Source organism: Tupaia chinensis, unplaced genomic scaffold (genome assembly GCF_000334495.1).
Source record: "Tupaia chinensis unplaced genomic scaffold, TupChi_1.0 Scaffold000548_1, whole genome shotgun sequence".
Classification (NCBI taxonomy): domain Eukaryota; kingdom Metazoa; phylum Chordata; class Mammalia; order Scandentia; family Tupaiidae; genus Tupaia; species Tupaia belangeri.
In genome coordinates this window covers 204,267-214,582 of record NW_006160060.1, presented here as the reverse complement: position 1 = coordinate 214,582, position 10,316 = coordinate 204,267, and the positions used below count along the sequence as shown (strand labels likewise).

The 10,316-nt window shown below is 40.0% G+C and overlaps 1 protein-coding gene across 1 annotated transcript in view; it reads left to right on the top strand.

Moving 5' to 3' along the window:
- Window positions 1–10,148: 10,148 nt before the first annotated feature.
- MAPK8IP2 (mitogen-activated protein kinase 8 interacting protein 2) overlaps window positions 10,149–10,316 on the top strand; it is a 13,883-nt gene continuing 13,715 nt past the window's right edge. Inside the window, exon 1 of the mRNA XM_006157601.2 lies at window positions 10,149–10,165. Within this exon, the coding sequence (XP_006157663.1) occupies window positions 10,149–10,165 (17 nt within the window). The remainder of the gene's footprint in view (window positions 10,166–10,316) is intronic.

The following is a 10,316-nucleotide window of genomic DNA, read 5'->3' as shown; positions in this document are numbered from 1 at the left end:
GATTTGACCAGAGAGGGACAGAGAGAGAGAGAGACAAAGTGAGAAAGCAAGCCACCAAGTCTGGGACTTGGACTGTGGTCAGCTATGTGGGAGTCCAGCATCCTTAACCACCACGCCACCTGCCATCCCTGAAGAGGAGTTATTCTCTTCCCTTAAAGGAGAGGTATTTTCTTGGTTTCTCATATTTCTTGTGCCTCAGCGATGATTTCTGGTCATCTGATGGGTTATATATTTCTCCCTAATTTCTAGAAGTTCAATCTGAGTGTTCAGAGGCATACAGGAGAAGGTAACTTGCAATCTCTTTGCCATTTCATTTTTCTACTTTTCTGCTGCAGATGCAGTGGGGATTGAGGAATATGTTGACCCTAAGAGTATTTGGATGTTTGGCTATGGTTCACTTAGACCTCTCTAGACACTCAATGCATGGAGGCAGAGCAGCAAAGTGATGAGGTAAGAGAAAAAGGATAAAAAAAAAAAGAAAAGAAAAAAGAAAAAGAGAGAGAAAAGAGTAAAAAAAGGAATAGACAACAAAATATTTATTTATTTAAAAAGCAAAAAATGAAAACTGCACAGTGCACTGTGTGAAAGCACTAGTTCTGAGCTCCCTTGGAGGAATCAGTCTTCTGAAGGCCTGCCCTTTGACTCTCCTAAATGGGAGTGGGGAAAGGGGATTATTATCAAGATAAAGGAAAACCTGGGGCCAGCAAGTGGCATGGTGGTAAAAGGCGCTGGACTCCCACATGGCTGACCACGGTTCAAGTCTCGGACCTGGTGGCTTGCTTTCTCACTTCCTCTCTCTCTCTGTCTCTCTGATCAAACTGGAAAATAATAATGATAATAATAATAAATAAAGTTAAATAAAATAATTCTTTTAAAAAAAAGAAAAAGGAAAACCTGAGAGCCAAGAAAATTTTAAAAAAAGAAAAAGAAAAGAAGGACACCTGACAGTGGAGTGCCAAGGCTTACTGGCAGGCCCCAGTAACCGGGAAGAAGCAAGGAAATATCTTCTAGAACTTTTGGAAAGAAGACTTTGATTTTGGATTTCCAGTCTCCAGAACTGTGAAAACATGTTTCTGATATTCTAAACCAAGTCTGTAGTGCTTTGTTAAGACATTCCTTGAGGGAACCAGCAGTTAGCGTAATGGCTATGTCGCTGGACTCCCACGTAGTCGACCGCGGTTCACATCCTGGACCTGGTGACTTAAAACTCATGCTGGGCGCGTGTGTGTGCGTGCCCAAGATCCCGAGAGGAGAATGGAGGAGAAGGGATTACGGCGTGACCATCCCCCCTGGGAGGTGATTTCTCACTTTCTGTCTCTCTGTCTCTCTCTGTCTGGCTGGCGAGCGCACACTCCCTATAGTGAAAACCTCTCCAAAAAAAAAAAAAAAAAAAAAAGACATTCCTTGAGGGGCCAGAAGGTGGCGTGGTGGTTAGGAGCACTGGACTCCCACATGGTCGACCATGGTTCAAGTCCTGGACCTGGTGGCTTGCTTTTTCACTTTCTCTCTCTCTTGCTCTGTACCTCTCTGGTCAAAATGAAATAAAATAAATGAATAAATAAATAAAGTTAAATAAAATAATTTTAAAAAAGACATTCTTCAGAAACCAATATACAGCATTGTGAGATGCAGAGCACAGAGACAAACCACAGAGCCTCCTGGAGGAAAATGTACTAAAAAACGGATCGGCTACAAATATTGAATTTCCAAGACCTGAGCCTTCAGTATAAGGGTAAATTAGAGATAAACTATCTTCAGGGACTACAAATGAATGCAACTGTTTCAAATTTGGGGTGAAGTGAAAAATGTGTATGTTGGACCCAGATGCTAAACATTTATTCATATGGGTTGTCAGCTCAAATCCAGAGTCAGGGTGATATAGGAAACCCTCAATAAAGCATTTAATATGTTGGTATTACTTGCAGGTGCCTGGTCAAAAAACACAAATACTCTCTAAAGGTAACCACTGCTGTGGTCTGAAAGTTAGCGTCCCCCAACCCCCAGATTCATATGTTGAAACCTAAATTCCAGTGCAGTAGTATTAAAAGGTGAGCCCTTTAGGGGGTTATTAGGTAACTAGGACTGTGCTCTCATGATGGGATTAGTGCTTTTGTAGAAGAGGTTTTTTGTTTGTTTGTTTGTTTGTTTGTTTTGAGAGGTTTTCACTATAGGGCGCGTGCACTCGCCAGACAGACAGAGAGAGACAGAGAGACAGAAAGCAAGATATCACCCCCCAGAGGGGATGGTCACGCCGCAATCCCTTCTCCTCCATTATCTTCTCGGGATCTTGGGCACGCACGCACACGCGCCCGGCGTGAGTTTTAAGCCACCGGGTCCGGGACACAAACCATGGTCGACTATGTGGGAATCCAGCGACATAGCCATTACACTAACTGCTGGTTCCCTAAAAGAGGTTTTTTGAGGGGGACTGTTGCTCCTTTTTCCATTTGTGGACACAGCAAGAATGCCATTTTTGAGGGACAGGCCCTCAGAAGACACTGAAATGGTGAGTGCCTTGGTTTTGGATTTCACAGACTCGAGAACTATGAGCAATACATTTCTATTGTATATAAATTACTCAGTTTAAGGGCATTTTGTTATTGCAGCCTGAAAAGACTAAGACACCTACCTTCTTGTCTCTGCAGTTACCCACCTTTTTCCTAGACCTCAGAGTTTGCTATAAATACAATCTCAAGAGTAACAAACAACTTTTGGTTTACAGAAAGCAATTGAGAAGTAAGATAATGAGGTATTATGAAAGCAAGCTGTTAGTAACCACAGACAGTACTTTTTTCTTTTTTTTGTTTTTAATTTTGCCAGAGGACACATGCACTTGCAAAGGGGCAGAGAACCAGAGCTGGAGAGGGAGAAGACCTGATCTTCCACAGTCCCTTCTCCTCCATTTCTCTCTTTTGTTGTGATTTTGGGCATGCATGCACATGTGCCCAACATGTTTTTCTTTTTATTTTCTCATTTTCTTTCGCATTCAATCAATGAACATCTTTACAGTATATAAAATGAATTTCCTTAGTATGAATACACTGTATATTAGACCAGTCAAAGATATTACTATACACATTATTATCAGCAGATAGTTTTCCATTTTTGTGTCTGTTAAATGTTCTGCTTTTTCCCCCTTGATTCCCTCCCTCTGGCCCTCCCCCATTTCCCACCCTCCTCCCACACTGTCTCTGGTATCCACAGTTGTCTTCCTTGCCTTTATACCTTCCAATCTTTCAGTTTCTGCCATAGAGTGCAGACATTATTGATTGGGGACATACAATGCTTCTCTTTCATAGTCTGACTTACTTTGCTTAGCAGTAAATCTTTCATATTTGTCCACTTCTTTCAGATGCCAGGGTTTCATTTTTTAAAAAGAATTATTTATTTAATTTTATTTATTCATTTATTTTCATTTGACCAGAGAAAGACAGACACACAGAGAGAAGGAAAGTGAGAAAGCAAGCCACCAGGTCCAGGACTTGAACTGTGGTTGGCCATGTGGGAGTGTCTAGTGCCCTAACAACCACGCCACCTGCTGGCTCCAGTCTCATTGCTTTTTATGGCTGAGTAGTATTCCATAGTGTAGATAAGCCACACTTTTTCTTTGTCCATTCATCAGTTCTTGGACATTTGGGCTGATTTCATGTTTTAGTATTGCAAATAATGCTTCAACAAACATGGATGTGCAAGCTCTTTTTTGACCAAGTGTATTCCAATCCTTTGGGTAGATACCCAGGAGTGGAATTGCTGGGTCATATGGTAGTTCTATTTGTAGATCTTTGAGGAACCTCCATATTGTTCTTCACAATGGCTGGACTAATTTATACATTCCCATCAACAGAGTAGGAGAGTTCCCTTTTCCCCACAGCCTCACCAGCATTTGTCATTCTTTATTTTTTTATTTATTTAAAAATGTTTTTAAATTTGCCATAGGATGCATGCACTCACCAGAGAGAGAGAGAGAGACAGTGAGAGGGAAAGTGAGAAATCATCCAACAGGGGAGATGGTTATACCACAATCCTTTTCCTCCATTCTCCTCTTGTGATTTTTCAAGCCACTAGGTCTGGGACTCAAACCATGGTCAGCTATGTGAGAGTTCAACACCATAATCACTATGCCACCTGCTGGCCCCTTATTCTTTCTTTCTTTCTTTTTTAATCTTAGCCTTTTTGACTGGGGTTGGGTGGTATCTCATTGCGGTTTTGATTTCCACCTTCCTTATGATAAGGGATATTGAACATTTTTTCAGTGCTCATATGTCTTCTTGGAGAGTTGTTTTTTCAGCTCATTTGTCCATCTTTTAATTGGCTTGATTATTTATTTATTTATTTCTGTGGGCCAACTGCTTGAGTTTCCTGTATATTTTACCAGTCCCTTATCCAAGAGAGAGTTGCAAATATATTATCCTATTCTGAGGTTGTCTCTTCACCTTAATTATTGTTTCTTTTGCTGTGTAGAAGCTTTTTAACCTGATATAATCCCACTTGTCTATGTTTGGGATTGTTGCCTGTGCTTTGGGGGTCTTATTTAAGAAGTCTGCCTGCTCTGATGTCTCCAAGAGTTTCCTCTGTGTTTTCCACCAGTAATTTTGTAGTTTGAGGTCTTATATTTAGACCATTTTGTTCATTTCAAGTTGAATTTTGTTAATGGTGAGAGATAGGGATCCAGTTTCATTTTCTGTAGGTGGATACCCAGCTTTTCCAGCACCATTTGTAAAGAAATTTTCTTTCCCCACTGGATTGACTGGTTGCCCTTTGTCAAAAATAAGTTGGTGGTATGCTTTGGGTTTATTTCTGGAGTCTCTATTCTGTTCTATTGGTCTGCATGCCTGTTTTTGTGCCAGTACCATGCTGTTTAGAAAGCAATCCCATTTACAATAGCCACAAAAAGCATAAGATACCAAGCAATAAACCTAACCAAAGAAGTCAAAGACTTCACAAGGAAAATGATGAAAAACTAAAAAAAATAAATTGAAAATGACACAAAAAAGTGTGAAGACATCCTATGTTCCTGGATTGGAAGAATTAATATAATGAAATTGCCAATTCTACCCAAATTAATCTACAAATTTAATGCAACCCCAGTCAAATTACCAGAGATATTCTTCATAGTTTTAGAAAAAAAATAATATAATTTTCTGGAGTCATAAAAAGACCCATATTGCCAAAACAATACTGTGCAAAAAGAGTGGAGTAGGAGGCATCTCACTCCCAGACCCCAAAATATATGACAAAGTCCAGCAAGTTTTTCAAGCTGCTAGTCCCAGGATTTGAACCATATGGTTAGTCAGATAGGATCTGGTTTCCTTAATCAAGCCATGGTCTGGCCCAACAACAAATTTCAGAGAGTGAAATTATCCAGCACAGAATACGAAATGCCTATGGTTAATATAGTTAAAGTAATAAAGGTTTTAAAATGTGCAGAAACCAAGAAACTATAAAGAAAAACTAAGTAGTTTAAAAAGACCCAAATGGAATTTCTGAAAGTTTTAATTTAGTTGAATTTTAATTTAAGCTATATTTAAAACTCAGTATTCAGTTTCAATATCAGATTATAAATAGTTTAAGATGCAAATAATGAACTAAAAGATAGCTATGAATGAAGTATCCAGAACACTGCCTGAAAAGACGTAGACATGAAAAACACAATAGAGAGGTTAAGAGACATGAAGGCTTGAGTTAAAGGGTCTGACACGACTCTAACTGTAGTGTGAAGAGAAGGAATGGAGTTGAGGCAATATTTGAGGAAACAATGGCTGTGAAATATCTAAACTATTGAAAGAGAAATTTGAAATTTGAATAGTTAAGCTCACTGAAACTCAGGCAAAAAAAAAAAAAAAAAAGTGAAATAAATCCAAACCTAGATACACCGTATTGAAACTTCAGAACCCTTGTGACAAAGAAGTCCTAGCTGTAGCTGTAGAGAAAAGAAAAATGACCACGAAGGGAATGACTGACAGGTGATTTCTTTTTTTATTTTGGAGAGGTTTTTGCCATAGGGCACGTGCGCTCGCCAGACAGACAGAGAAAGACAGACAGAAAGTGAGAAATCACCCCCCTGGGGGGATGGCCACACCGCAATCCCTTCTCCTCCATTCTCCTCTCGGGATCTTGGGCACGCACACAAATGCGCCCGGTGTGAGTTTTAAGTCACCGGGTCTGCGACTCGAACCCTATGTGAGTCGACTATGTGGGAGTCCAGCAACATAGCCATTATGTTAACTGCTTGTCCCTAGAGAGGTGATTTCTTGTAGCGACTTATTGGGAACTCTCCCTGTCAGGCAGAATACCCATGCCACTAACGTTGGTTCTTCTTTGGGAGGAACTAGGAAAATGTGAGAAGCCATGCTCACTGGACATCGTATAGTTTCATGTCTTCTAGGGTGCTTTGTTGGGCTGCTTCCTTTGTACTTATATTAATAGAAAATTTTCTGAGACTCTTGTCAGAGAGCTAACCTTTTTTTTGAGAGAGAGATTTTTACTATAGGGCACGTTCATTCACCGGAGAGACAGAGAGAAACAGAAAGCAAGAAATCACCCCCAAGGGGGATGGCCATGCCACAATCCCTTCCCCTTCACTCTCCTCTTGGGATTTTGGGCACGCACGCACACGTGCTTGGTGTAAGTTTCAAACCACCAGGTCCAGGACTCGAACTGTCGTGGGCCATGTGGGAGTCCAGTGGCATACCATTACATCATCTGCTGGTCCCTAGAGAGCTAACTTTTGTCAAAGTTGCAATGCAGTCTTCTTTGAAGCCAGGGTACTGGTCCAATGTGACAACATGTGTGAGAATGTGCACTTCTGTTTTTTGTTTAATCAACATAAAACTGTCTTTGGCATATGCTTTATATGAAGGAGTCTATTAAACAATGGGATTTCAGAGATTTAAAAAAATTCCTGATAGTAGCAATCCTTAGAAAAACTTCAATTCTCAGGTCAAACAGTGGTGTGGCGATTAAAGTGGCTGGATCCCACATGGGTGACTGCACACTTCATGCCATCAGCCTGAAAAAGACCCTGGATGATCAACGAAATGTTGGGGGAAAAGGAATTGAAGATAACTGTAGACAGCAGGGATAGTGTAATAAGAGAGTGGAACAGGGCAGAGGGTCCGACATGGGGTAAAAAACATATATACATGAAAGTAGAAATGGAATATTATGGATGATAACATGCATGATTAAGCCACTATCCAGTTTATTCTAGATGGGAAACCACATTTTGTATGTTGTTATGATGCTCAGGGAATGAATGTAAATTAATAAAAAAAATTCAGAAGAAAATAAAAGCATTAAAAATACCTATTTGATAACTGCAGTAAGCAGTAAGTATAGCCCTAGCTAGGTGCTACTTTATAGTATGTTCATTCTATTCACTGAGGTTTATGCCTAAAGTAAGACTTGTGTTCATGGATATGTATATTTCAGCTGTGCTTGCTATTGAAAATATTTAGATTTATTAAGATATTTAGTGAAACAATAAAATAGGGGAGGCAGAGAAAGCAACAGTAGATACCAGACACAATGTGGGAGGAGGGTGGGAGATGGCAGAGGGTGAGATAGGGAATCAAGGACGGGAAAAAAGGCAAAATATACAGAAAACAAGAAATGGAAAATTATGTGTTGACAATAACACATATGTTGATATGCTTGATTGAGCTAAGATACAGTGTACTGTGAATGGAAAAATCTCATTTTGCATGCTATAATGATGTACAGTGAATGAATGTAAATAAATAAATATAAATAAATTAATTTAAAAAAAAAAGACCCTGGATGCATGTGTGTGCATGCCCGAAAACCTCAAGAGGGGAATGGAGGAAAGGGATTGCAGTGTGGCCATCCTCAATGGGGATTGACTGCTCGCTCTCTCGCCCTCCCTCCCTGTCTCTCTCTGGTGAGCACATGCACCTACTAGCAAATTAAAAACAACACAAAACCTTGATTCTGATTCATTGCCATAATTGTCTCCTGCATCAGTAGAAACCCGTTTTCTGAAAGATATAATTACTTGTAAGATTTCTTAATTAAATTATAAAAAGGACTTTTTTTTTTTTCTTTCCTTTCCTTTAAGGCATACAGTGTTATAAAACCCATGACTTTGGACTCCTGTGTAAACCAAGACAAGAACATTCCATGCACGTTGGCACTGAATTGTGGTTGCTCGCCAGTGCACAGGATTCAGAAGAGAAGTTGGTAATGCCAGAGGAAGGGTGACTTTCAAGCAAGAAACTCAAGTGGGCGTGAGAAGAGTGGTGGGGGATCAATGAACTGGAGATTTGTAGTGGTTTTATAACAACCCCCAATTTTTTGATGTTTTTACTACTGAGAGGTGGGACTCTAACATCTCTCTTAATTTTTGCCAGAGGAGACATGTGCTGGTCAGAAAGAGAGGGGAGAGGAGAAAGCACCCCAAGGAAGCATGGCCTCACCGCTATTCCTATAATCCTCATTCCAGCGGGATTCAAGCATTCATGCACAGTTAATTGCCTAGTGGTTTTGTAATTATTATTATTTTAAATTAATGTATTTTACATTAATTCACTGAGCATACAGAATGTGATTTCCCATCCAGAACACACTGTATATTGGCATAATCATACATGTTATCATCAACAAATAATTTTCCATTTCTTGTTTCATATATATATATGCATATATATGTATGTGTGTGTGTATATAATTCCCCCTTATTTCTCACACTGCCATTTCTCACCTTCCTCCCACACTCTCTGGTATCTACAGTTGATTTCCATTCTTTTTTTCTTTCCTACATTGTATTGATTCACAAAATATCTTTTTTTTTTTTTTTGGAAAGTTTTTGTTATAGGGTGTGTGTGCTCAACAGGAAGACAGAGAGAGACAGAAAGTGAAAAATCACCCCCCGGGGGGATGACCATGCCACAATCCCTTTTCCTCCATTCTCCCCTCAGGATCTTGGGCATGCACTTGTGCCCGGCATGAGTTTGAGTGGTTGGGTTGGGACTCTAACTGCAGTCGACTACATGGGAGTCCAACGACGTAGTCGTTTTGCCAACTACTGGTCCCCCAATTCACAAAATATGTTAATTAATCTAACTATTTTCAATAGCAAGTTCAGCTGATATATATATATCTGTGAACACAAGTCTGACTTTGGGCATGAAACTCTGTGAGTAGAATGGACATACTATAAAGTAGCACCTAGCTGAGCCTATATAGCTTACTGTGGTCATTAAATTGGCATTTTTCTGGGCCCGAGTGTGTGCATGTGCAAGATCCCAAGAAGAGAATGAAGGAGAAGGGATTGTGGCGTGGCCATCCTCCCTGGGGGATGATTTCTTGCTTTCTGTCTCTCTCTCTCTCTTTCTGGCAAGTGCACACATCCTATAGCAAAACCTCTAAAAAGAATGGTATTTTAAAATATATTTTTAATGTCAAGAAAGGCAGTTTTAGCTTTAATAAATCAAAATAAAAGATGTTAAGAATACTTTGCTTAAGACTTAAAGCCAGGAAACAGGTATGTTTTTCAAGCCATAGGGCTGGCATTCAAACTGCAATGTGCCATGTGAGATAGACCTCCCTATGCATGGGCTTCACCACTGCGGTATTGGCCAGCCCCGACATCTCTCTTGAATCTGGATAGGATTGTGACTGCTTTTGGCAATAGGTGTAGCAAGTATGATGGCATGTGACTCCCAAGGTTACATCAGAAATGGCCATGCATGTTCCCCCAGGCCCTCCATGGATACTTGCTGTGGCTGAAGAAGCCATGAGAACTCTGGCCATGTAGAGACCACTGTGCTGGAAAGTGGAGGTTCTGGTCACAGCCTAGACTGAGCTCGGCCTGCCAACCTTGGGAGTGGGCCGATGCCCAGCCCAGCTCACCTCCGACTGTACCAAACCTCAAGGAGACCCAGTCAAAAACTGCCAGTCTGAATCCTCCCCAAATTTCTGACTCCCAAACTTTAAGCAGAATAAAATTATTTTCATCTACTAAATTTGAGGATAATTTGTTATATAGTGATAGTAACTAAAACACATTTTTTATGAAGTCAAAGAATTGTAGGTATTATGGTAATATAGTAAGAGAGGAAGAAAAAGTAAAGTTAGGGATCATAGGATAAAATGCTCAAAATCAAGGTTTAGGAGGCAGAGTATCGGTTATGGCCTTCACAACAAGGTACGACTCCTGATTTTCATCTTTATTAAATATTTCTGTTTGTAACATTAACCATTGGCAGTTTTAAAAGAATCATTTTATTTTATTTTTATTTATTCATTCATTTATGCTTTAATTTTACCAGAGGGAGGGAGGGAGGGAGGGAGAGAGG